The sequence below is a fragment of the Abramis brama genome, assembly GCF_963993115.1.
Source record: "Abramis brama genome assembly, chromosome: 22".
Lineage (NCBI taxonomy): Eukaryota > Metazoa > Chordata > Actinopteri > Cypriniformes > Leuciscidae > Abramis > Abramis brama.
This window is the reverse complement of record NC_139984.1, coordinates 16,169,633-16,197,501: the sequence shown is the minus strand read 5'-3', so window position 1 is coordinate 16,197,501 and position 27,869 is coordinate 16,169,633. Positions and strand designations below refer to the sequence as shown.

The 27,869-nt window shown below is 39.6% G+C and overlaps 1 protein-coding gene across 1 annotated transcript; it reads left to right on the top strand.

The window, feature by feature from the left end:
- Window positions 1-96: 96 nt before the first annotated feature.
- On the top strand, window positions 97-16,234 carry LOC311073106 (protein FAM110A). Its single transcript, XM_084098555.1, has 2 exons — window positions 97-704; window positions 12,770-16,234. The coding sequence occupies exon 2, from the start codon at window positions 13,277-13,279 to the stop codon at window positions 14,621-14,623; it is 1,347 nt and encodes a 448-aa protein (XP_083954681.1). The 5' UTR covers window positions 97-704; window positions 12,770-13,276; the 3' UTR covers window positions 14,624-16,234.
- Window positions 16,235-27,869: the final 11,635 nt, after the last annotated feature.

The following is a 27,869-nucleotide window of genomic DNA, read 5'->3' as shown; positions in this document are numbered from 1 at the left end:
TTTTGTTGAGGGCGATGCTCAACCCAGACTCATATTCTGAGAGCCGAGAAACCACAATTTATTCTTAGCCGTCTGCTTCCAAGAACAGAAACGGACATACCAGATGATTCTCTCCAGTCTTTCTCAGGTAATTCCTTTGAGATCTTCCTGAAATTATCCAACCGAATGATGGGATATCCTTATGGCCACCACTGCTTGTCTTTCTTTTTTCTGGAGCACTTTGTTTACTTTGATGAAGCCGACAGACACTCTTATATCATTTCCTCTCGTAGTCTAGGTGGAATGCTGGAAAAGATTATTAAGAAGTGTTTTGGGAAATGACTGCCACAAATATCCTGGAGGTGAACTCCAATGGGAAACCACTTGAGTTGAGACCAAGAATAGGCAAAGAATTTGTGGTGGAAATATGGTGGAAGCATGCACTGAGGTGTATGAATGAATGAATTTGGCCATGTGTCCGTAGGGAAGTGTCGTGCTTCCTGCTTGTATTTCTCCAGCCCTGCTCTGTCTGAAAGAGTTGGCTGGGAGGAGCTATCTAGGAAAGAGGGAGGAGGAGAAGTATTTGAGTTGCCATCTCAGTCGCGCTCACACACGCAGACTCACACACACATTCACTGGAGCGCTGCTGACTCTGCTGAGCTCCGTTCTTCAAAAGGGTCTACAGCTTGAGAGCTTCGCCCTGCTTTCGGAAAACACTTGTCCTGGTAAGTTAAGCAACCCGTAACAGAGATGGTACAGTAATCTATTTACTACTGGACTTGTCAAATTCTTTCTGAAGTTAGTTTGTGTTGACTATGTGAGATATCTGTTGAACTCTGGCTTTGTGTTAGTTATTTTTTTTATATCTTTGTCTTCTTAAGATTTTATTATCATCAACTGTATTGGCAATAACAGTGAAACTCGTGTATAAGACTTGTCCTCTCATTTCATCATTATTTATGAAGGATGTGAGTCTCTAATGAGTCTTATTTGAGCGTGCTGGGACTGGACTGATTACCTAGTACCTAATGGTTGTTTATATGGGATCTGTAAGAATCGTGTGAGAGTATGGGTGAGTTCAGGTTTTAGGCAAATAAAATACAGATAAACTCCAGGTATTTTCCCATCTCATTAGGGCTTTTATTAAAACAGTGAATGATTGTCGCTTTGAGCTCAGTTGTTAGATTGAGTTGGTTTTTGTGACTGCTAAATGTTGTTTTGTGACATTGTTAGGATGGAATACACCAAAATGTATTAATTTATAAAGCTGATCATTATTTTCATGTCATGGCTGTTTAATATATTGGATGATATTAAAAATATATAAATAAAAAAATTAAATGCATTTTAAATAATACAAGTGAATGTAGGAATCATAACATTATAACTGTATAAAATGTTTTAACATTATTATCAATAAAAATATTTTCAGGTTATGGCCAATAACCATTAAATGGCAGATATTAAAAGTCTAAACTACTTTGTTAAAATAAAACACTAAAAATGATTTGTTTTAAATGCTGCAAGTGAATTTAGGCATCACAGCATTTTTATGTACAGTATAAAAAATGGATATTCGTTGTGAGATTTGCTAAAGATTACATTTAACAATGTTATTAAATTATAACTGATTTTAAAGATTCACTTTAAGTGAGCTTTAGATGACAGCAAAAGCTGTCTAAATGTAAAAATAGAGGAAAGGAGAATGCTAAATTAAAAATTCAACATTGAACAAAAACGTGATCTGATATATTGTGCATCCCTAAGATGGATGGTGTCAAAACAATAGTGACTGTGAGATGAGGAACTGAGTGTGTGTAACAACAACTTTGAGCTATTTTTCATATTGTCAGCATATTCATGGAGGAAAAGATCTCTATCTATCTATCTCCCTCTCTGAGATCCATTAACATTCCTGGCTTGGTTATTGGTCAAACTGGGTTAATAGGTGACCTCTGCTTATGTATGTTTAGAGGCTGTGTTTGTGTTGTGCGCTAGTTTTTGTAAATGTATAGTTACTAGTTGTTTGTTGTTCTTTTGTTTTAGTGTGTGTGTGTGTGTGTGTGTGTGTGTGTGTGACTGTGGGAAAGCGGAATTGGTAGCTGCGGTGGAAGAAGGTAAAAACAACACTCTGGGCTGAGGCTTAAACCATCTCATCTTTGTGATTACACACTGTGTCCACACGTATATGCTTTTGTGTGTCTGTTTCTCTGTTAGCAGACACCTAGGCTGTAATTCTGTGCAGATGTGAGTGTGTATGTTTAGTGAGTGGCATATCTCTGCATTACTTTGTCAGGCCTGAGGCAGGCCTCAGGGTCAGGGTCCATTTAAAGGACCTGGGGGTCATGGATTCCTGAGATGAATCTGACATGGACAAGGTTGCCATGGTTGTAATTAGGCGATGATCAGGCCATTTTGCTTGAGTGGTATGACAGCAAGTTGCATCTCTCTTTTCACCCCTGACAGTGCTGTGAGGATGTTGCCAAGGCAATTGAACAGTACTGGAATAAGAGTTTAAAGTGTCCTCTGATGCCACAGTGTCCTTCCTTAAATGCGCAGCTGGTACTGCAGAGCTTCATCCGGGGGAAACGGTAAATCACTAATAATCATGTAAGTGACAGATCACCCAGGCCTCTGGGGTCAGATACATCTGTGCTGCCTGCGTTTAACCCTAATCTGAAAACTCCAGAGATCTGATTTGATCTAATCTGGTTTTCTTTGATTTGAAGTTTTAAAGTGATGGACGAAGGGAAATGTGGAAAATTTATGGTAACAGTGAGGCTGGCCCATGACGGACAGATGGACTTTTTGCTCTCATCTGATTATCTTATTATAGTCAACATGAGAGATGAAGGAATAGACCGATCACATTTTCTGCTTGTTTCCTTTCTAACACGCCTCTGTGACACATAACCATTATTATGTTATCCTACTTTTGTACGTTTTTCTACTAATGATAAATGAGTATTTGGGGCAAGCCAATTAAATAATTTTAACTTAAAGGGATAGTTCTCCCAAAAAAGAAAATTTTGTCGTCATTGAAGTTTTTTCAAACCTGTATGAGTTTCTTTCTTCTGTTGAACACAAAAGAAGATATTTTAAAGAATGTTGGTAATGAAACAGTTGACGGTAGCCATTGACTTCCATAGTAGGAAAGAAAATACAATGGAAGTCAATGGGGACCGTCAACTGTCTGGTTACTTACATTCTTCAAAATATCTTTTATTATAACTTTTAAAACGGTGATTTTAAACTGCTTTTTTGCTTCAGATTTGCTGACAAACTGTTGTTGTTTTTAATAACGTAAGGCTTTACAAAAAAAAAAAAATCACATAATGTATAACTAGGGTTGGGTACCGAAACCGGGCACTGATATGGAACCGGTACCTAAGTAACCGGTATGTATCCGGACAGAATCAAAACGCAGATTTCGGTGCCTCATTTCGGTGCCACTTAAATGCCTCAGCTGTCGGTTGAAATATCTGCCCTGGTTCTCCAAAACGGACGTAAGAAGCATCATCACCGCATGTGATCGCTAGTTAACCCTTTGACGCGTACAATCGTTCACACCGCTGTGATTAGAACGTTCAGATCGCGTGATCATCAACTTCTAAATTCAAATCTTTGTTTGAATTTACAACATTCATAGTTAGTAAAATACACACTGATGTCTATGGAAACGGCAATGACAATCCTTTAAGTTATAAATTGATGACGTGTTTAGATACACATTGTGTTGGTAACTATAAAATTGACTCTATTCTTCTCACACTTCACCAGCCATGAACGCGTCAATTCATCCACTTCTCCCGAAATACATTAAAGTAAATGTATTTCGGGAGAAGTGGATGAATTGACGTGTTGACAGATACAATTCTCTGAACTGTGGTGCGTTGGCTACTAACATGGCGCCCATTGTTCGTTATAGATCAGCTAACATGAATCATGATCATTATAAAGGTTTCTTAAATGACAAAACACATTCACTTACATGTACAGTATTTAAGAATAAAAATATCAGCCAAGGACTGACTGACATAACGCAACCAATCACAGTTCGTTATTTGTTCCGCGTCATGTTTAGTGTGAAAATGTCGATGTCCATACAATAACAGACCGGCGTACATCTAATAAATTATTCATTCGAGAACGTTGTGCAAGTTTACTGCAACAATAGAGCCGCGAACCTCACGTACTTTTGAAAATCCAGCCTTCAGTTGATCCTGATGAGCGCTCATTGTCACAGTTGTAAACATGACGGTGTTCTTCCACGAGGGGTTTCGCGTCACTGCATTTAAAGCTGCATTCCGTAACTTTTTTGGGTTAAAAATTGTCCTAAATAAATTGAGTAAGTACATAACCAGCCAGTGTTCAAAACTATCTGCTTGCCTTAGCTCGATTCAAAACGGTAAGCTTGTAATAATGTTTTTACTGGTGAATTTCCGCGGGAAATTCGAGCATGTCTTTGCATCATTACGTCACATCTGTACACATAAAGGAGTCTCGGCTAGTAGGCTATATTGCGTGTGAGGATGTTGGAAGTGGAGATTTATTGCCTTTTCTCACAACACTTGATATAATGAAACTTATCAATTTGATGGTGGATCCAGAAAGGTTCAATAGACAATCACCAGTGACAACTGGAGATTCACCCGTTGAAAAAAAATGCAAAAGACTTCATTCGGACTTCGGAGTGGCTAGAGAAAAAAAGAGACTGCAACTGGGCCCATGCGAAAACAAGGATAATATCGGAAGGGATGTAGTCAGGCAAATGTAGTCAGGCAATGCTGATGTTGTTAACATTAACAATTTGAGAACAAAGTATAATTTGCGCGGTTTGACGTGATATGATTAGCAATCGTTAGATTTAATCAGCGTGATTTACTGCAATGCTTTTTTCCCTTAGTTGGTCAGAACAAACGTGGATGTTACTTGCTTGTTCAGATGACATTAACCGGTGAAAATTCTTATGTTGGTCATACTTCAAAAAGTAGAATCTGTGATTCTGAATGCCAGTATCCACACCGGCGCGGCGACTGACAGCCGCACATTCTCCTCAAAACATTGGATTCATCCGCGATTTGCCGTGCCGAGGCACAATCCACGTAAAGTTGATAATTCCGCGAATAACTGCAATTGCAGATTTAGAACAGAGATGGCGACAAAGAGGAAAAACTACAGACTGCAGCTTTAAGGTGATGCGTTCTAAAATAACGCTCACCTTGTGCAGGACATGCAGTAAGTCAGGAGAGGTGTCGTATTTGGCCAGAGAAGTCAAAAAATGTGAAAAGAATTGCTGAAATCTAAAGCTGGTTTGTAGCATACCAAGAATACAGACTACTTTGCTGTTATTAGTAGGCTACTGTAGTGTTATTTAGTGTTAAATTATTGTATTTGGGTTAGGTGGCTTAGTTTTTAATGTGAATTTATGTAAATTTGTTGTTTTGTATTTAGACTACTTCTAAAAATGTAATATACTCAATTTTGAGAATTTTTTATTTTATTTTTTTCAATAATAAACCGTTCTTTAATGTCATTCGTATTGAGGCTCTCTTTTTTTTTTTTTTTTTTTTTTAAGTATCGGTTCAGGCACCGTTTAGGCACTGGTACCATTTTAAAAGTATCAATTTGGCACCGGTATCGAAAAAAAACAGACGATACCCAACCCTATGTATAACAGCCTACATGGATACTTTCACTATATTTGTTGTCAACCTTCAATTTCGGAACCTTCGGAAGTGTTGGACACTGGAATAGCATGTTTTTGTAAATATGTAAATGTAATTTTTATCTGATTAACCAAAGAAATACTTGACAGGTTAATTGATTACCAAAATAATTGTTAGGTACAGCCCTATATATTATTTACATTTGTATATTAATTATAAATATGCTATAATCATTATTTTAAAACAACAGAAGTCTGTTATGCCCCCATTTACTTGGGTAAACTGTGAGTGTAAGAAATGGCACTAAGGGCAACTGTATTTACATCTCTTTAGGGATCCACATGTTGGCTGTAATAATGGGAGATGAATGATGATATTATCCTGAGGGCTCATTCAGACATTCAATGTTAGTTGTATCCTGGTCTAGCTGTGGGACGTTTAGTACAATACCAGGCTCTGTCTAATGATGTTGTGTTGAGAGGTCATCCTGGCCTGCTGTGGTCGGAGGGGAAACAGCTGTGCTGTGCTTTGCCACACATTGAGAAGAGAAGGCTGTTTAAAACTCTTTATAACCGGCTGTTCCCTCGCCGATAGAGCTTTGTGGTGGTTATGGATGGAGGCAGTGTGAAAGGTTATCAGGCTAAAGGCTTGAATCCTCTGGGGCGTCTTTATCGCGGTCGCTGAGGTGAGTTGAGTGAGAGGTGTGACTCTGTCAGTGCAGTAAAAGCCGTCTGGGAAAACCCTTGGGAATGATGCTAGTTAGCTTGTACTTACACCTAACACCTACAGTGTAGTGCAAGAGGTCAAATCTTTAAGTGAACGGTCCCACAAATGAGGTTCATCTGTCGGCCACATCCAAACAAAGCTGTTACTGCTGAAACAAGCCGTTATCAATAAATCAATTGAGAACTGTCACATAAAAGCACTAGAAATATATAACTACTTGTTGCTGAATAGGAGGGCTCGTTCAAAATTCATCTTATCTGACACTCCTCCTTATGTGCAGAGGTGATATTTGCCTCACCGTGACTCTTTATACACGGAGTTGTGATGGTCTCCGCCCGAGTTGGATTTACACATTCCTTCTCTCTTTTCCTTACATAACTTCCTCTCATGTCAGCAGGATGGCTCATGTTGCCAGTTTGGAGGGATTCCTGAAATCCCGTCATTACTCATAGTGACGTCAGATCTTCTGCGCCCAATCCTTGCTCAATATCTGAGAAGATTCACAGGAACTTCCTGGAATATTGACACGTTAAATCAATGATGAAAAGCAAGTAGTGTCAGCCTATGAGGAACAGGAACGTAACTGTAACATCGCACAGGTGACTCAGCTTCAGAGTGAATCCCTTCGGGCTGCTAGGAGCAGGAAATGTTGGTTTTGATCTGTTTAGAGCTGTCAGCATCGCCATTTCTATTCTTCCCTTCCATAGCAAAGCACAGTAACTATACATTTAGTTTTGGGTTATGACTGAAATCCGGTCACCATGATCTACCAAGTGACAAAAGTGTAAGAATTGATTATTAATCAGAATTCAATACAAAGCAATATATTTTGTGTCCTTCATTAAAAACAGATGGAAAAAATATGATTTCATCTTGTTTTGAAAGCATATTTGGCTTTTAAAAGGGTTCAAAACCTTTAAACCCAAGTAAAAATTTTGCACGTAACACATGTGCTATGAACATGATGCCTCAAATTGTGCAGTTTGTTGAGGAAAAAATGTGACGTCATGTTTCTAGCTAAAATATTTCTACCTGGAAGATGATAAACCGTGAATCATAAAATTGTTTTGATTTTTGATTTGAGTCAGTAAGCTACCTAGCAACCCCCCAGAACACCCTAGCATCCACATAGCAATGGACTGAAGAAATCTTTGAACACCATAGCAACACCTTGACATTGTGATGATGAGATATTCTTTGGCAAGCACCACTCAACTTCTCTTTAGAAAACTAAATTTCTTTGGTCTTACATTTACATTTAGTCATTTAGCAGACGCCTTTGTCCAAAGCGACTTACAAAATAAGGACTACATTAAGCGTGTCATCGGGAAGAGGCAAAACACAAGAAGTGCTCAAAATACAAAGTTCTGGCATTGCTCAGAGTAGCATAAGCCAAACAAGGGAGGATTAAAGGAAAAGGAAAAAATATATTATTATTATTATTATTATTTTTATTTTATTTTTAATGAGGTTAAGTGCTCACGGAAGAGATGAGTTTTCAGTTGTCTTTTGAATGTTGTCAGGGATTCTGCATTCCGGATGAGGGTGGGGAGATCATTCCACCAGCATGGAACCGGGAATGAGAATGTTCTCTGGCTCTCCCCACGTCCTCAGCGCTCCGGGTACAGTTGGCTCAGTGCTGAAATGCTTCTGTTATCTCAATCAGGTCACACCACGCTTGTGCCCAAAGCTGTGGGCTGTTCGTCTTTTTGTATTACATGTATTACATGGTTTTTACTATTAAAGATTTCTCCTTTAGAATATAACAATGACTATTTATCAACTATATCACTCTTTATCTGTTTTTCAGATATCTACATCTCTATCTCTCTCTCTCCCTCACTTTCTCTCTTTCATCTTCTATTCCTTGTTCTTTTTATTTTCCCCTCTCACGTGTATCTCTCATGTTGGGCCTGTTGTCGCAGCAGTAATTGATAGATATCCTTAAAGTAGCAGATCCCTTTCAGTCACGCAGAATTCCCCTCTAATTACATTGCAGAGTTTCTTTCAGCCAAAATTGGTGAGGTCATTTTGTACTTTGTCCCTACAGCTGTAGACCGCCGCTCCAATGGTTTTTAGGAATAGCTTATTTGCATCACATTTTCCTCCATGTAGTGTACTGTCATTAAATCATTAAACACTAATAAAATGAACATTGGAAATTATACATCCATTCGAGTTTAAAAACACCCACAAAAACATCACTCTAAGATACCGTGCTCAAGCCGTTAGCAAACATTTTCCATTCACGTTTTTGCAGCCCAACCAACAGTCCAGTACACCACTAAACACTGTGGGGAACATTACATCAGCTCTCAGAAATCAAGACCAAGATCTTTATTTTGTGCCCAGAAAGGTTTGCTTTGGAGATGCCTGTGCGTTTCTGTGGTTGTGGCAGTCTGCCGTGGGTGTGTGCGGCTCTAAGTGTGTGTATTCCTGGCTCTCCCCACGTCCTCAGTGTTCCGGGTCCAGTTGGCTCAGCGCTGAAATGCTTCTGTTATCTCAATCAGTTCACACCACGCTTGTGCCCAAAGCTGTGGGCTGTTCATGCCACCCTCGCTGCTGTGGCCCTCACATTCCACTGCGTGTCTGCTTCTGTTTGGGGAGATTATTTTACAGGAGAAATAAACACTTTAATGTTTTTTTGGGAATCACTGGGTGCTGTAAGATGAAAGTGATTTCCACTCCTGTTGGACAGAGTATATCATTGCTGTAAACAGTGGTTCTCAGCTGTCGGGTTGCAACCCAAGATTGGGAACCAAGTTCTGCTCATTACAGTCTGCACAGGAGAACTGTATTTTTTTACTCATTCAAAGATCAGGTTAAATCATTATGTACAATATCGGTACCCATATTATCGGCCCAAAACTCTTGATTTAATAACACTGCTAAATATAATCTTTAGCAGATCTCAAAATAAATATAACTTTTTCATAAAAGTTCATATAATTTGATGCCTGAATTCATTTGTAGCATTTAAATAGACTTTTATGGTGCGTCCCAATTCGCATACTATCAGTCCTAAATAGTATTCGAAAATAGAATTAGTACGTCCCAAATCGTAGTATGTTGAAATGAGTGTTCCAGAGATACCCGGATGGTCTACTATCTCCGGTCAGAATCCAAAGTGCAGATCGTTGCGCACTATAAAGGCTAATATTGCCCACAACCCATCGCGTGTTGGACGAGGACTCGGTTAGAACTACAAACACGAGTGAAAAGTGTTTAAAAAAAAACAAACAAAAAAAAACCTACAGACATGGAGGACGTGCGAGTCCGGCGGTTATGTAGAGAGGTTTAGATAAAGGGGTTTGAGTGATTAATTATAGGTATCTAACCTGTAGGCGAATTGGGACGCAGCATTAGTGTATTTGTTTTAACAAAATAGTATAGACTTTTAATATCGCCAAATTAAATGTTATCAGACAGCCATACACTGAAAATACTGGTATCTGATGACTTAACAAGCCTAGAATTTCTGCTAGCTCTCATTGTTTACCCATATTTGTCCCTGTAAGCCCTCATGCTTGTGGCCTAGGGATGCACCGAAATTCTGGGCCGAAACCAAAAATTCTAGATGCTCTTGACCAAAAACCAAAATTATGAAAAAAAAAAAAATATATATATATTATTTTAAATTAGAAATTTCATGTCGGCACATTATTTGAGCGGACTTTGCTTCTCCGATGAGCATGAGCGGTACATGAGTGCAGCGTTCTCATGGGCCATGAGCAACTGAGCGGAGCACACATGCATAGAGTGAAATATTGAGCAGAGCGCCACACCGCGCAGTGATAATGGCTAGAGTGAGAGTGAAGCTTTCTGGCCATAAAACGCAAATGCCGTTTTCGGTGGGTGAAATTTCCGTGCTTCCCTAGTGGTCTATTGGTCCCTGTCTGTGGAAGAGCTTTCCTCTATGTTGGTGTCTGGTAAAGGCCAGTGTAGCACTGGTGAATACAAAGATGTGGAGGGGAAGGAATGATGATCCATTTTGGCTTTTGGACACTAGAGCTGCCTCACCCCTAGCAGCATAGCAGGATCCTGAGCAACTGTGCTTTCTATTAAAAGCTTGGCCATTGAGAGACAGCTGTGTGTGTGTGTGTGTGTGTGTGTGTGTGTGTGTGTGTGTGTGTGTGTGTGTGTGTAGATCATCATCTAAATGCACCACAGAATTTGACCTGGATAAGCATTTATTCCATTACTCTGTCCATAAGCCTCTTATAAGACACAATAACAGATAGATAGAAGCATGCCAAGCATGTTTAAATGGTTCTGTTTCCATAGTAATGGAAACACCACAACACTAGACATTTCTCAATGCCAGTGCTAACCCACTTTTAACTTACCTGTCACTCTGCTGTTTCAGTCTTGTAGCCACGTATGAGATGATTCACGTATCTGAATGATTCAAAACCAAGAATGGAATCATTAGTAGGAACAATTAAAGTGTTTAATCTTGTATCCAAAGCAAATCATCCTGCAGGGTCATTTCGATGGGGACCCCTTCACAAAATTTAGTTCAGGGCCCCCAGAAGTGTAGGACCAGCACTGTTATTCATAAACTGACAAGTTATGTTATTGAACCACTTCACTTGAACTGAGGCAGCAACAGTGATCTGTTATGCCACATCTAAAAGTGGCAAGACATTGTTTCATATCAAATGAAAACAAAGCACAAAGCTTATTGCGAATTAATGGATGGGAGAGACATGCTGCAAATAATGTTTAGTTCATGCAACAACTGAAAATAGCATAAACTAAAAGATCGATTCTTGGGATTTAAGAATCGATTTTGGTTCATCAAAATGAGAATTTGAGGAAAAAAATTTGAGTAATCAATATTTTTAACCCAGCCCTAATAATTATCATAACATTAAAGTTAAATGAATCACCACTTGAAACCTGTTTACTTGCATAATGTGTGAAAAACAGGATATTTAAAGAGCAAAAAACTCTCGAGCATGAGAGAATTTAAAACAAAAGCTATATGTGATTATCCATTAGCCTGTGTAGCCTAAGTGACGGCAGCAGAAAAGGAAAGTTGTTTCAAAGGAAGAGCAAGCTCTTTACAAAGCCACACAATTTTACTGATAAAATGTTCACAATAATACCAGGAACATGAAAATGGGGTCAACTTTTATTTCATGTTGGAAATAATTGCAGTGTAAGCCAATGAGCTCATTTAAGCAATTGAGGCTATTTATTGTTCAGTCTTTTGGGGCGAATGTCAGTAAGGTTATTTACAGTTTTCTCTAAAGGCGTTTCACACTGTTCTGTAATTAGAGTTTAAGACTATATTTAGGTTTTAAAGTGAACTGTTGCTTGGTAAGAGAATATGTCTATCTTTCTATTGTACTGAGTCTTTTCTATCTTATTAGTGGAAGAAAGGGAGGGGGAGCGTAACGAGGATGAGGGCCCAGACACAAAGTCATGCTATAAAAAGATTAATTAAAAATGTGTATTTGACTATAATGATGATGATGGCGAGAAATGGCAAGGAACAAGCCTCTCAGCGCTCTTGATGATGTAATCCAAACCTTTAATGCAGTAACAAAAAGAAGAATGTGGAAGGGAAAAATTGCCTTCACTCCCCTGACACTGAGGATCAAGAGAATATGAAAGCATTATAAGTTGTGAAGACATAGAGAGAGTGAGAGAAGCGTCTAAATTTGAGCCAGAGCCGATTTGAGAGCAACTCTCTTGTCTGTGTATAGTCTGACAGTAAGAGGGTTTTACTACATTATATGAAACTAGCTTGTCTGAGTCAAGCTGTGTGGATGCTCATGAGTGTTTCAGACAGATTTAAATAAGTCTTGGCTCAGATCTAGTCTGAGACCAGAATATAAAACATGATAATCTGCCTATAATGTACTCTAAAGACACTACACAAAGTGCCTTTGTGCGCTTATGAACACTGAACAAGTGGAAAGCAGGACATTTAAATATTTTCATAAAACGCTACTGTTTGATGTAATTGAATGTAAAAGATTGCAGCTGTTCTTTTGCTCTGCTCTTTTCTTTTTTGTTTCTTTTCAAAGAATCACATTTGAATGAAAATTCAGTAGGAGTGTTTGTTGTGAGTGGGGGGAAGGGTGCAATTGGTCAGAGTTCCAACCCTCGGCCAATCGGAGATCATCTGCTGGCTTACTCCTTTCTCCTCCTCTTGTGCTTGCAACGCTTTTCTCTTTCCTGATTGGCTGCTCACACATGCAGCATCTGGAGGCTTTAAGAGTGTAGTGGGAGGGGCCAGACAGTGCATTAAAACCAAACGTCTGCCCCCATTCGCTTTAGAGTACTCCAGTATCTGTTATGTGTGGAGCAGAGGGAGTGAAAGGAGGTCCTCTCTTTGCCTACCCATGTCTGACAGCATCTCTCTCTCTCTTTCCTTCCTCCAGGAAAACAGTGCAGGATTACAAGAAAAAGAGTTTCAAGTTTTCAAGGAGTGTTTTACAAGTCTGAAACATCTGGAGATTGAAAGGAAAGGACCGAGCCACCGTGCTTCACCAGAACTATTCTGCTAACCTTTCAGCTGCGAAGAGCTTACTTCAGGATCTGCCCGTCCTGGTGGGTCACTCAGCCGGACTGATGTGGAATGCGACCCTTTATGACCCCATCCCATCGGCCTCTATTCAATGAGCCGGACCCGGGAGACAGCAGATAATAGGCGCAAGAGGCCGGCACACAAAAAGAGTGAAGTAACAGCAGCAGGAGTGTTCAGACTGGTAAGAAAGTTAAAGGGGTCATTGAAGGTGGGAAAAAAGAGCTTAAAATACAAAGAAGGAGGAATAAAGAGACCAGTGACTACAAAAGTCTTTCTTGGGACTGCAAGACATTCTTGATCGCAAAGAAAACTTTGACCCTTAGTCATTTCACCTCTTAAATTAATCCCACTGCTACCCATCATGCCAGTGGAGACCCTCCGTCCTACAGATGGCCGTCTTACTGGGGGTCCCTTCACTTCTGCCATGCCTTTCCGTATCCTCAATAAAGGCCCCGACTACTTCCGCAGAGCACCCGAGACAGGGACACGGAAGCTGAGTGCAGTTGAGCGCCTGGAAGCGGACAAGGCCAAGTACGTAAAGAGTCAGCAAGTAGCACTCACTAGACAAGAACCTGTAAAACCCCCAATCATCCGCAAACCACTGTTATCACCAAGCATGATGATGCAATGCAGAATAAACACTCCACCAGCGAGGAAGATTACCCGGCGCCTACTTGAGGCAGAGAACGGACCGGACCATGGCATGAGCAGAGGACCACAACTCAACCTGGAAGTACTGAATAATCTAATCAATGTCTGCGATGGGCCGCTTGCATCCTCCCCTACCCCTTCCTCTCCTTCTCCATCAGGCTCCTCTCCCTCTTCTGGGGGTCACAGTGTTGGTAGTGGACAATCTGCAGAACCTCAACACTATACCAACTTCAAAGCACACCTTGCCTCAACGCCCAACTCCTCTCGCACCTCCTCTCCTCTTAACAATCAATCCTCACCTGCAGAACCCAGCCGAAGGCCGCCTCCGGTCCCAGCCAGAGCTCCCAGATTGGTACCACAAGGTAGTTACGGACCGCCCAACTCTGTAACTGTGCGGCGGGTGGATGTGCGGCCGCAGGCCGAGAGCAGAAAACCTAAAAGATTGCCTCTACAACCCAAACCTAGACAAACCCAAGTAACTCAACCACAGATAGCCCAGCCACAAGCGCCTCCCACACCTCTTGCTCAGCTGCAACCTTCGGCAACACACCCTCCATCCCCCTTCATACCCACCAGCCCGCTGTTTCTGCGACCTGGCATTCTACCCCCAGCTTCTCCCGCTTTCACCCGCCTTTCTTCAGCAAGCTCTCGAGGGTCACGTCCAGGTTCAAGTCGGAAGCACCCCTCCCTCCATCGGTCCAAGTCAGACTTGAGCGACCGCTACTCACGGGCCACAGCTGACCTGGAGCGTTTCTTCAACTACTGTGGGCTGGACCCAGGTGAGGTGGAAGGAATGGGTGGCGTGGAGCGTTTCGCTCGGGCCAATTCGGACATTGTTTCAGTCTCCAAGCTCCGCAGCGTCAGTACGTCTAGCTCAGAGTGCAGGGATGGTGGTGATGGACGGCAAGGGGAAGAGGAAGATGACGATGGGCCCATCAAGCCCAGTGAGCGGGTTCCTTACGGCATCTCAGTCATCGAGAGGAATGCACGCGTCATTAAGTGGCTCTATGGTATCCGACAAGCACGGGATGCCTCACAAAACATCTCCAATGTCTAGAAGCTTCTCTCTGGCTGTCTACCAACCCAGGAGTACCAGACATAGACAATATAAATGGAACAGAGACTTGTTATAGCATCCAGTTGATGTCTATCACACACACCTAATATTTATTATGTTCTTGTTTGAAGGCTGTTTGTATTTGCCTTACTAAAAGGATAATGTTCATGATGTTTGTTACATAGAATTTACATGGACATCCTGTTGTTTTTCGAGCGTCTGATGTTCTGCAAGAATTACGTACCTCCAAATGCGGAATACTACAGACTCTCAGCACTGTGACTTTGATACATTTTGATTTAAGCAATAAGACTAATGCTAAAGGCACTAACAGTGATTGAATGGATGATGATTTTGATTAAGAAGGTAGCAGTCGATCTGCTGTGCTGGTGCTGTTCAGGTACAAAGTCTTTATTAAACAGCAGTACTGTGGGACCCGTGGCCTAAGCTAATTCCTCTAGGAACCATTGTGTTTATAGTATTGGAAATGAAGCAGGTACTTTCTAGTTTTAGAAATCTTTGTATTGGTTGAAGAATGATTGAAGCTATTTAGGATGCTTGTTTATGAGGTCATCATTTGGTGTCGATTGTAGTAAGACCTCAGGGATATGTTTAATAAGCCACACCTAGAACAGACACTGCAAAGTCCTACCAGTACACGCATATAGAAACTGAGATGCACACAAACCCCAGCTCGCTGTTCACACACTTTTGCTCCATAGGTGTCAAATTCACAAGTGCGTCAGATGTTTGGTGTAGATGTTTTTGAAGGCAAGACTATGATACTGTGAAGAATTCAGAGCTTCCACAGAGGCACTGCTCCTCTGCAAACATGACTGATAGACTGTTATTGTTGAATATAAGTTTAGACATTCAAAATATAAGCATGTGAGAGCCTCTTGTCAGCATGCACATGTGGATGTACAGCTTTATTATATGGCAAAGCACAGTTGCACGATGTGCACTCAAACATGCATTCCAAAACATGGACATACATTCCATTCAGCTTAATGTTTATGTATGATTTGTGTGGGTTTTGTTTGATTGTGACTGTTCCTTCTGCCTGTTTCTTTGTTTTGGAGAGGTTATGTTGTGTAAGACAGGTAAAGTGTGAGAGCTGACAGAACTGAGAGAGTGTTTGGCTCAATACCCTCAGGGGAATCAAAGCTGTAACAGAGTTTTTGCATTTTAAAGTAAAAAAGAAAAGCCTTACAAATTATTTTGATAGAATTTGATTTTCATGAAGTCATGAGGCCACACAAATGTTTACTTTTGGTTGACAGTTTTTAAGAGAAAGTTTTGCTTTATTAAAAGCATAATAATCAAGTTTTTTTTTTTCATCGAATTGTGCAATCTAAATATAGCCATAAATGCATGAAAAAGGTAACGCAAAGCATTTGAATACATTAAATGCATTGCTCTGCAGCACATTCAGAAATAATACACACAAAGGTACAAACCCTCAAACAGTTCAGCACAGTAGTTATTAAAGTTGGAGGGTAACATGGTGGATCTGCTCGTTCTCTGAAGTTTACAGTTGACCCGGAAAGAGTCGAATGCAAAACCGGTCTTTTGAAGATGTCAATAAAGAGATGATGTTTTTGAAAACAAGCTGTGATTTCCTTATTTTCTTTATGATTCATTTGAGTAGTTTAAAACTTAATCTAGATCTTCTACTGGAAAAGACATTTTAATCCAGGGTGCAGCACTTTTAAAAGCCACTTTACATGAAGAACCAGTTGAAGACTGGATTCTGAGAATGTTTAATCTGTCCCTTTAGACAAAGTGTTGAATATAAAGATGGCATATACAGTCCAAAACAACACTGGATCCCATTGTATGAACAAATAAAAGAAACTTATTTTGTGTTCCACAGAAGAAAGAGGCAACATGGAACAACATGAGGGTGATCTCTTCAAGGCTGATGTCTCTGCTCTCAAATATATATTGTCAAATATTGTGCCCTGAGGTCGAGTCTGAGGCTGTGTCACAGGAGCAGCCTGTTGCGCAGTCACCTGTGAATTATGTCTAACCTTGAGCAGACATGCAAAGAATTACGGCCAGGGAGAGAGGGGGATGTGACCATGTAAGAAGATGAAGAGGGCAGAGGTGTGATTAACAGCATCTTCTGCAGGCCAATTAGTTTTTATTGAAGAACCTCCCATTTTAATCCAGGAAAATGAAACTGGTGGAAGAACGAATAAGATTTATGGTAATGCTGTTCTCTAGTGAGGTGGTTTGAGGTGTATTTATCTCTGTGCAGTAAACTCATGTAGACAGATGAGAGTGCGAGTGAACTAGAGACGCTAAGGGAGGAGTACACTCATACAGTATTTACTGACACACCAGCTGCTTCATTCAGAAACGCACACAAAGAACGGTAAACACTTCTGCACCTGCGAGCCTCCGGCATTATATTTTAATTTTCACTTCTGGATGATGATGGGAAAAAATTGTTCAGTTATTGTTTCATAAGCATTTCTTGGTGTAACTGACTGTATTATGCACTAGTAAGCAGTTCTAGTGTTCATTATAGTCCCCTGCTTTTATTATATTACAGTGAGTTTAAACATTACAGCAATTAGATTGGTGTGCGCAGTGTTTTTGGGGGTATGCATGCACCAGTGACGCTGTAAATAATGGAATTGGAATGGAATAACTTTGAATCTATATAAAACACATTAGAAAAACAATAGTCTCCCAAATGTAACAGTTTTGCTTTGAACAATGCTGATGCATTTGCAATGTGCATTCACTGTAGCTTTATAGGCTTAGTTTTTGGCTGTTGACTGGCTTTACTTTACTGTTTTTGTTGGTGTAAAGAACTTGTCATTTTACTTTGTAGTTTATTAGTTGTCACCGTTATTGAAGTTTATGTGTTGATTCTACTTAAAAAGGTGTTTTTTTTAATTTCACTATAAGAATTATCATTATTATTTACAGTGGGCATGTGGTGTGTGTTGATGTAAACCACAAAGCACAGCAGCCGCAATGTGTGTCACTGCCTGACCCGTGGGCTCACTCACAGGCGGTCGGGAGGGGGGATGTGGTCGTAAGCTGATTAGATGCACAGGGCAGATGGGTCTGTAAGTGTGTATGAAACTGGATGTGATGTGCGTTGAGTATTGATGAGTCTCCTCTCACCAGCCTTAGTTGCAATGAGCTGAAGCCACTTAACCCTCACTACTCATCTGCTTAGAAACCAGACTGTCAACAGCTAAATTTAAGGAGATAAGCTGTACAGATCTATGTCAGTTAAGGCTAGTCCTAAGCATCAGAATATATTGCCGGTGGGAATGAACTTTGACCTATTAAGCATCTATGACTGTATGGAGTTTAGCAAAGTTCCTTTCAAGCACAGTCAGTTCACTCAGACGCGTTTTGCATCACATCCGACCCGTATTTCCGGTAGCTTTCCGGTGGGTGAGAGTAGCTTCCCAGTTCCCTATAGTAAAAGTTGCTTCTTTGGCTTTATTGTTTGTGAGAAGCAGTATATGGTAGGAGAGAGCCATGGATCCTGGCTTGGGAAAGTTCTTCAGGAAATGTAGAGCATTCTTATGTCTGTCTGCTCTGTGTTTAAACTCATGAGATAAAGGAGGGTTAGCCAATGGGATGAAGGCCATGTTTATCTGGACTTTGACCTAATTGCTTTGCCATTCTTGCTTTAAGTTGTAAAAATGTGCCTTAAAATATACAGCTCCATGTAAAGACCTTGTCCATATGGTTATTTATAATGTCAGGCTAACAGGTGGTCCTCGTGAGATAAACCAACAGCCCTTTTTCATATTTGTGCATCACGTGCAATGTCTATTCTGAAATCAAGTCAATGTTTTATGCTACAACTAGAGAAAAATAAATCTAAATCAAGGCCTGTAAATAATCTTGATGATTTGCACTGGCAAAATCTAAATCTTTGTTAGACAAATTCCAAACTGAGCTGCCATAGAAGGTCAGATGTGTGTCAGTAGGTCAATAGACTCATCAGATCAATGGCTAATGGGCCTGATGGATGTGTGGTGCTTGATTAGGCAATGCATGAACTCTGACTAAACCAGGTCATGTGATGTCACTTAGGTAAAATCCAATGAAATGAAATTAAATACTGCAAAGTAAAATTAGAAATTTAAAAAAATTACATAAAAAAACGATGACCAACTTTCTTCGAACTCTTTATTTTACTTTTCTGCTTTTTCTCTTCTTCCTCTTTACTTTGTGGCTCAATTCCTCTTTTCTTCTTGTCTCTGTATATTCAGTGCCAGGCGTCTGTACCTTATAAACTTTATTTCACATTCCCTCTCTCCAGAACAGATTTACACAGTTGTGTCCAACTCTTAGTTGTCTTTGCATCATTCTTTGAAATTACACTTGGTCCCAACTGATGGCAGGTGTTTTGGTAGATAAGAGCTAGACTGTTTGTCTGGTTCCTGTTTGAATCTCGGAGTCTGTTTGTGTGTGCGCCCAAAATCCTTCCCTTTATTGCTTTGGAAAGGAAAGTAGTTTTGCTTGTCTCTACATGTTTGTTATTTATGTTGTGGGCATAAATTATTAAAGAGAAACTGCCTCAGACAATTGGAAAGCTTTAACAAAGCATTGATTAAAAGCAATTCCTCTCTCTGTTCTTTGAGTGTGGCAAGGATTTATTTTACTTGATATGATGTACAGACTTTGGATGATTTTAATGTAGAAATGAGCTTATTTTGATTAAACAAATGCAGCCTTGGCGAGCAAAACATTAAAAAAATATCATCACTGTACTAAAAAAGCTAAAGCAAATGATTAATATTTTTTGGAAAATATTTAATTTGCATTAGCTACATGTATCTTTTTTTAAACCAATTATTATTCATGTAATTTTAGATATTTATTTTAAATGTAACAAAATTATTCAATAAAATTTAGATTTATTTGTAAGGCACTCCCCAAAGGTCTTTGTTATCAGACAGGAAGTTGCAGTGAGTGGCATCCTGTCCCAGTTCTATGCCAAAGGATAATGACGTCGAGAGCAAGAAAGAGACAACTTTTAATGAAATATTCAAAAGACTCTCACTCACCCGAATGCACCTTCAATTTTTCATAGGCACAATGTGCCTGTTGTCATGGAAGTATGCGTACTTGTGTGCACATAGTATTTCATCTTTCAGTGTGTGCATAGAAAGATGGACAAACGGCACACACATCATTTTAGTCACACTAAATGAGGCGGCATTATATACTGTAGCGCTGTAGCTCCGCTACTTTATGTGAGGGAACTTGCAACATGTAATTTACATTCCCCAAATCGCCACAATCCTCCCTCTAAAACATGTCTGTCTGAATGGGACAGTAACCGGCATGACAGATATGCAGCTGTGACTGGCCACAAACTACATCAAAACAATTCATCTGAAACCAGCAGGAGACAGAGAAGATTCGCTAGTCTGATGCTAGTAGCTAATCCTTTATGTTTTGACACAAAAACAGTATGTGTGGTAACTTTGGATTACACTTTTGCATATTCAGACACACAAACAAATTATGAACCAGCCAATATAACATGGGTTCATACTGAACCACTATGATTCATAACAAAAAGGAGCTGACTTAACAATAACACAGTTGAATTTCTACACTTGCACCTTTATTGCATGTGCTGGGTGGCTCATATGAAATCACAGCATGAAAGACGCAGGGAGGATGGGCGTAGGAGGAGAGGTGAGGAGTTGGAAGGGGAGCTTCATTATCAGAGCCCCAGAAACACAGCATGCAGACTGGGGTGTGGAGAGAGCCGAGGTCTGATGTCAGGTGATCCGGTGATTAGATCACCTTTACTGGAGCAATCTGCGTCACAGCTCTGAAGGACTTCAGGTGAGTCAGAGGACAGGTGAGGAATGTGCCAGGCTGGGCCGCAGGAGCCTGGAGGACTGGGGTGAGTAATAAAAATTATGGTGCATAAAAACCAAGTGAAGAAAAGAACCTGCATGATATTATCCTGCACTACACACACGAGATGAGTAATGTGACAAGCAAGGACCCATTAGACAACAACAAGCGGTTCAATCCGGTGAAATTCCACACCTCTCCTCTGTTTCTGCCTCCGGTTACACTGCTAATATCTGCTCCTCTCTCGCTCTTGCTTTCTTTTTCTGCATGTTCAGCGGGTCTTATGAAAACTCTTGAAAAGAATATTATACTGAGTATATGAGTCTATATGAGAATATACGAATATATACAAATATTATTTTTTGTCTTTGTTTTTGTGAGACATCAAAGGAAGAATAAAAATGATTAACAATAATAGGCTAATTTGAGAATAATTTTTATATCAATAAAATAACATTATAAAATAATAATAATATAACATAATGATAATTATTATCATTATGAATAAACTTATTTCAAATAGGCTGAAGTTAACAAAATCAAATAAATTATTTACCAAATTTGACTACCATCTATTTAATGTTCAGACTATTATTTTATTCTATTGACAGCCATAGTTTTATGTTTTTCTTCAGATTTAGATGCATCAACTCTAAATTTTCCATTTAATAGTTTACATAGGCCTATATTTATATTATCTATATTTTTACAGTAAATGTGTCTTTATATGTGAAAATAGTCATATTTTAGGAAGGGGGTCCATCATAAGGGCATCCTCATATTTGGTGATCTAAGTCATCAAAAAGTTTGAAACTCCCCTGCAAATTCAGTGCCATAATCGACAGATATGCTATCTCAGACCGGACTGTACTCGAGAACTGCATACCAAAAACAAGGACCAACCCAAACAAAGGACCTTCTGAGTGCTGTGAGCCTTCATTCACTGAAAACAGTCTTGAAAACCATCTCTGTGGAGCTACAGCTGACCTTAAGACACAGACTGCAGACTCAACATGTTGTGTGATCATACGTCAGCAAAGAGGCAGTGAGAGTAAAGCTGACGACAGATAAATGTAGACCTTAACCCCCCCCCCCCCCCCCCAACCCAGCGGTCTAAAAGTTGCACATAAGATTTACACATCACAGTAACCCCTTGACCTCATATTAGAGGCTTTTGTAAATCCTTAAGTATTTTTCATCCACACTTTTTGTAGCACTGTGTTTGTGAGCCTCCTCCACCCCTGACTGTGCTGATCTGTGTCTCAGTGCACCAATAGGAGGTTCCCCAGGGCTCTGTAACAGGGGGTCGTAAGATGAAATACCTGCAAGAGTCAAAATAGTGTGTGGTTTCTGGAGCATGTAGTCACAGTTCAAAATGTATGGTTGTCAAGCAACAAGTGTGAGTAAAAATGGTCTTTGGCAATACTGGCCAACTTTATTAGGAACTGCAACATAACATGCATGGTTTAAATAGTTGCCGGTTGCCACAAACAACTTTAAGAAAAACTTTAGTGATAACTCATTTCTAAAAATGTCTACAGACATCTATGCCATGTCTCGCTGCTTTTTCTGCGTCTCGCACGTCATGGCGCAAATTTAAAAATGTTCAAAATGTGTTTCTCAAAAAGTTTCTCACGTTTTTAAACGTGGCCAAAGACAAAGATATACAAAGATGGTACACTCATATTACTATGAATGGGAGAAATTGCAACTCGCAATTTGGCAGAATAAGTCCCGCCTTCTAAATAAAAGAGCCAATCGCGTTGCAGCTGCAGTTAGAAGCTCCGGTTGCTGTAAAAAAGTCAAAGCTTATGACTCCACATGTGCATTGGCTGGTCCAATCTGAGGTTTTTTTTGTCATGATTTGAGCATTTTAAAACAAAATGTATAGATAGTTGTCAGATTTCATTATTTATTATTTTATAAATTAACATTATAACATAATTTATGTTATTTTAAATATGAAATTGAATCTTAAGCTTGGTGAACAGCTTTGAAGAATTTGATGTTTCCCCATTCAAAGAGATATAGGAGCTGTCCTTGCATGACTGAAATAGCTGCCAGAGAGGCGTTTTAAAGATGGCCACCGAGTGAAATGACTTGCCTGAAAGGGATGTTGGCTGCATCCAAAATCGCATACTCTCTTGAATATGTAGTTATTTTGAATAAGTAATTACTTCACGTCTTCACGAAACTACATTCCACATAGTGTGAATGTGTGTAGTATGAATGTAATCTGGACGTACATTCGCCACGTTGTCATTATCATGTGACCTAACAGCGTCAGTTATGTCGCTTCACTCCCATTCATAAATCCTCTCCTGTGGCCTCATGGGATAGTAAGGAGTTCATTGTGTGCACACTTTAAAATCTCACCAGAAGAAGTAGGTCATCAGGGTACTTTTTGCCTACTCTTTTATGAGTACTGTGAATTCAGACATATTTCTTTTGTCACATTTCTGTTTTTCACATATAGTAGGGAAATATGCGATTTCGGATGCAGCCTTTGACTCAGTTGACAGTTAAAGACGTCCATCTAGCGCATGTCTATATAGAAAAACAAAAGGTAGGGCACAGAGACGCAATAAAGCATTCTGTGTGAGCGAAGTTGTAAAACATCCTTATAGGGACCATTCACACAGAATGCATTGTCTTTATGTGTTTTTTCACTGTTGAGCTCCGTGTTTTTTTAACTCTTTGTTATGCGCAAAACGAAGAAAGAGACAACAACATTAGTCTAAATCATGTTTACATATAAAAACAATGGAAAAGTAGCACCAAAGAATATAAAAACGCATTCTGTGTGAACAGTCCCTTATTCTTACAGAACTTAAGAACAGTCTGATTATTTGTTTAAAGGTGCCTTATGTAAAAATAAATAAATTCATACTCCACATTCCATACCAGATGGGGGCAGTATACCTCCAGAAAGTGAGTTGGTCTACTCTAGAGTATGAATATCTTCAAGCTACTCCCCTTCACCTTTACCAGTGAATATGTTCATATTCGTTTTGTTCATATTACATTTTTATTGTTAGTTTGAATTACATTAATTTGACAGACAGCATTCGCTGATGTTGACCAAGCTAGCGCCAACGTAACCAGAGCTTCCAACTCTCACGCATTAACCGTGAGACACACGCAAACACTTTTCACACGCTCTCACCCCACACATCAATTTTCTCACGCACAGAAAAATCGCGAAGCAAAGAGGACACGGAGACCGACAGACTAGACAGAGCAGGTTAGTTATGATATAAAAAAATCTCAGCTCTCAGATTCTGTCAATTAAATACCGTTTTGGCGCTTGTAAATGTTACACGACAGATCCCTAGCGCATGTGAACCGATCATCTCTACTAGCTAATAGTAAAAAAATCACGAACACTGAAAGATACAGTAACGTTAGGCTACAACTTACCAAAATGTATTCCTCATACATAATATCGACCAATCAGTGTTTTTTATCATCGTGAAGAGGTCAATAACACAGCTGGAGAACAATTATGTCAGATTTACCTCAGGAAAGCCATTTAATATACATAATATAGGTCACGTAGTTGGCAAGAAAAAAAGAGCAATAGAGATTGTGCTATGTGTACTATATTACAATACTGTATTTATGAACGTTATATACGTTTATCGAACAGCCTTCGATACATTTCTATGTTATAACTTCCCGAAAATCTACACAAACATATAAAACAAACTTCTAACGAAATACTAACAGCATCTTACTTACCAATCCAAAAGAAATGTTGCAAGTTCGAAGTCAAACCTCATTTTTTTCATGTCCATTAGTTGTCTCCAGCGATGGAAAGCAGTGCCAATGTTTACTCTGGTTCTGTTCCTTTTTTATCATATTTTATTTGAATGTAGTAGTGGGCTGTAGGCTACTTTCCACACGATTGACATCAGGTTCAAGTACGCCCACAAGCCGTGCGAGTTATTCGTGTATTGCATGTTTGGCTGGTGGTTATGTTGCCGGCATACCGCCTCCCATGGCCGAAACTGGTATTACGACACCTGTCGGGCCGTGGCTATTAATGCTAATGCTAATTCAGGTTGATATCTCTGCAGCACTATAACTTGACATTTTTTTAATGACATCATCGCCCTTATTTCTTCTCATTCTTTTGATGCATGTAGCTCATTTTTTGGATATTTTTACCTCAATTATTACATAAGGCACCTTTAAAGCGACCTGGTAGGCTAATTCCAATAGCGGTCTAAAAGTTGCACATAAGATTTACACATCACAGTAACCCCTTGACCTCATATTAGAGGCTTTTGTAAATCCTTAAGTATTTTTCATCCACACTTTTTGTAGCACTGTGTTTGTGAGCCTCCTCCACCCCTGACTGTGCTGATCTGTGTCTCAGTGCACCAATAGGAGGTTCCCCAGGGCTCTGTAACAGGGGGTCGTAAGAATTAGGTCTCGTTCAGGTAGAATAAGAGGCTTTGAACTACAGGACAGGCAAAGCTAGTCTGATCTCCCCCAAATGCTCACTGAGGTCTATCCAGCTCAGTCATATGTATAACATGAATACATTTGTGAAGAGAATATAATGAATCAGTCATGTCCAGAACTTTTGTTGATAAATGCTGTAGTATCAGATGCTCTGTTTCAAAACCTAGTGAGATCAGTGAAAAAAATAAATCCATGATAGCAGATGAGGCCAGGGCAAGATAAATACTGAAAAATATAGATACGAATAGGTCAGGATAATAATTTTTTTTAACCAATTTTTATCCAATATGTATTTGTCCTATGTTTAGATGTATTGCACTAGCTTAGCAACATGCTAATAGCAAACTCAATTTTGAGTCAAATCTCTTAGGAGTAGCTACTATTTTGTGGTGTGCGGAGTTGCTGCTTGTTGTTTAGTGTTCAAAATCAATCCGTTATGAAGTTAGGATGCTGCCTTAGAAGGCACTGTCTTTTAGAACTGAGCTAGTCTAAATTCTCTCTTGAAAAAATCAGATACTCTGCCAAACTGGATTCATTCAAAAAGCATTTCCTGTTTAATTTCCAATCACTGGTCTGCCAGAACTTTACCCTGGTTTTTTACTTTATTTTGCTCACTTGCTTCCCTTAAGGAGTGAGTGCGTGTGCTAAGTGTGAGTGTTGGGTTGCAAACCTATTTTCGTGTTCAGTAATGTACTTCATATTTTCTGCTTGCACAAGCTCACTTCATAGTTTTAAATCTTGCCGATGGAGTAGTGCATTTTTCATGAGACCTGCATGTGAATGACTCCAAACAGAGAGATGGAAGAATTATCATGGGAATTGCAGTGACGTCAAAACCTTTAAAACAGTATATTTGTGCTAGACTTTTCAGAGCTTAGCCCAATTCTGTACTGATGGCTTTTACATATCAAACAGATACACTCACACACATGTAGAAAGTATGTCAAGACACAATTAGATCATTTCCAATTTGCTAAAAGACAAACACTCATCATGCTATGAACATACAGTGCATCCTTAGGCTATATGACTAATGATTATTCCTCCATGGCTGTCATGGCTCTAAATTGAAATTATGCTAAAGTAGAAAATGATATGCAATTCAGTTTAAACCGAAACCGAATATCTTGCAGACTGCATTGTAAGGGCAAGCCTACCTGCAGTTCCCAAGACAAATGAAAACTGTAAGAGCACGAAATCTTTCTGTGTGCACACATTGTTCTCAGCCTCAACCACAGCTTTCCTCCGTCTGTAAGATCCCATGCATACTCAAACGACCCAGTTTGGAGACATTGCCTTTGAGACATTACTGTTTCTTTTTGAAGGCAGCTTGAGCTGCACAGCATGACATCGCCATTAGAGAGAGCGTATAGGATAGGAATAAAAAGAAAAGAAAATGATTAGCAAACCCGTGCATTTTAAATAAAGCGTGTTTTACTGTCATGACAACAACTATTTGATGTTAGGACTCTAGCAAAAAGATATGTAGGTTAAATAAGGTTTAGTAAATGCCAGACTACAGGGTTGCAATTGAACAAATGGTGACATTTCTCAAATGTGCCAGAGTATGAATCTCTCTGCATGAATCACTGCCTACCAACTTGAAAGTCATTTGTATTTTTGATGTCTGAAAATCTTCACCCACACCCCAGGCTCAGGAGTGTGTGTTTGTGTGTGTGTGTGTGTGTGTGTGTGTGTGTGTGTGTGTGTGTGTGTGTGTGTGTGTGAGAGAGAGAGAGAGAGATTTACATTACTGAGAACTAAAAAGTAGAAACAGAGAAGCGAGAGAAGATTGGAAAGTTGCGGCGGCAGGCGCATCATAGCTCTTAACGCACATTAGTGGAAGGCGAAAGTGGGCTAGATTTTGCATTTTTAATTAGAGAAGGGATTTACTATCTGTAAGAATCCTCTGCTGAGTGAATTGAGAGGGAAGTGAAAGGACCACAGAATTAAGAGATTTTGATGATGCTGTTGTTTTTGTGTCCTCAATACTGTGTTTTTTCTTCCCTAGCCCCATTTTTTTCTAATATCTAAATTCTTTCAGCTGCTTTGCTACTTTCTCTTGCTGGCATGTCTCACCATCAGTGCATGACTTAATAGGTCTGTGTTTGGCTCTGTCCTCAGGTTCCCACACAGCAGATAAACTAGAAGGACAGACTGCACCACACAACTGTTGATGTCACAGTCCAGAAATCTCATCTGTAGCCAGAACACTGTTAAAACAACAAGAACCATAAAATGAATATTCCAGGTTCAGTACAGTTTAAAATACATTTTAAAATGTAATTTAATCCTGTGATGTCAAAGCTGAATTTTCAGCATCATTACTTTTCAGAAATCCTTAGGTATCCTTGGGCGCTGTGGTAAAGCCCCCGTCCTGACCACCGTCAGTCCTGCAAGCTTGCTTAACAACATGATCGAGCTCATATTTATGAGGTGAAACTGATTTGTTTGTAATATGCAGGACTGCTTTTCCCAACGGTCACTTGGACTGTGAATGAGTTTCCCATTACAGCAGCTGTAAAGCAACAGAACAGCTGTATTTAATCTTATGTAATGTGCACTATACTGTCTTTTTTCCATCTGTCTTTTTCTAAGAAATACACAAAGTCTGCATTGTAGCTCTCACATTTCTTCCAGATCCTGTGCACCTGTTGCTCCCTCAATGTTCCCAAGTCATGGTAATAGTGTGAGTGTTGATTACAGCTGTTGAAGTGCAGCTGTGTTCAGTTCTGCAGCTCTCCTTGTGTCTCAACTGAGATCTTTAAACTCATACACTCTTCAAAAGTTCTAAATTGGGTGGATAGCATTTTAAAGGGCCCCTATTGTGGATTTTTGAAAATGACCCCACTAGTAACATAGCTTGAATAAAAACAACCTGCAAAGTTTTAAATCTGAAAGTGTACCGTATATAAAG

Bases quoted from the DNA above. Each gene is read 5' to 3' on its own strand.
- LOC311073106 (XM_084098555.1), top strand. From the start codon at position 13,277: ATGCCAGTGGAGACCCTCCGTCCTACAGATGGCCGTCTTACTGGGGGT.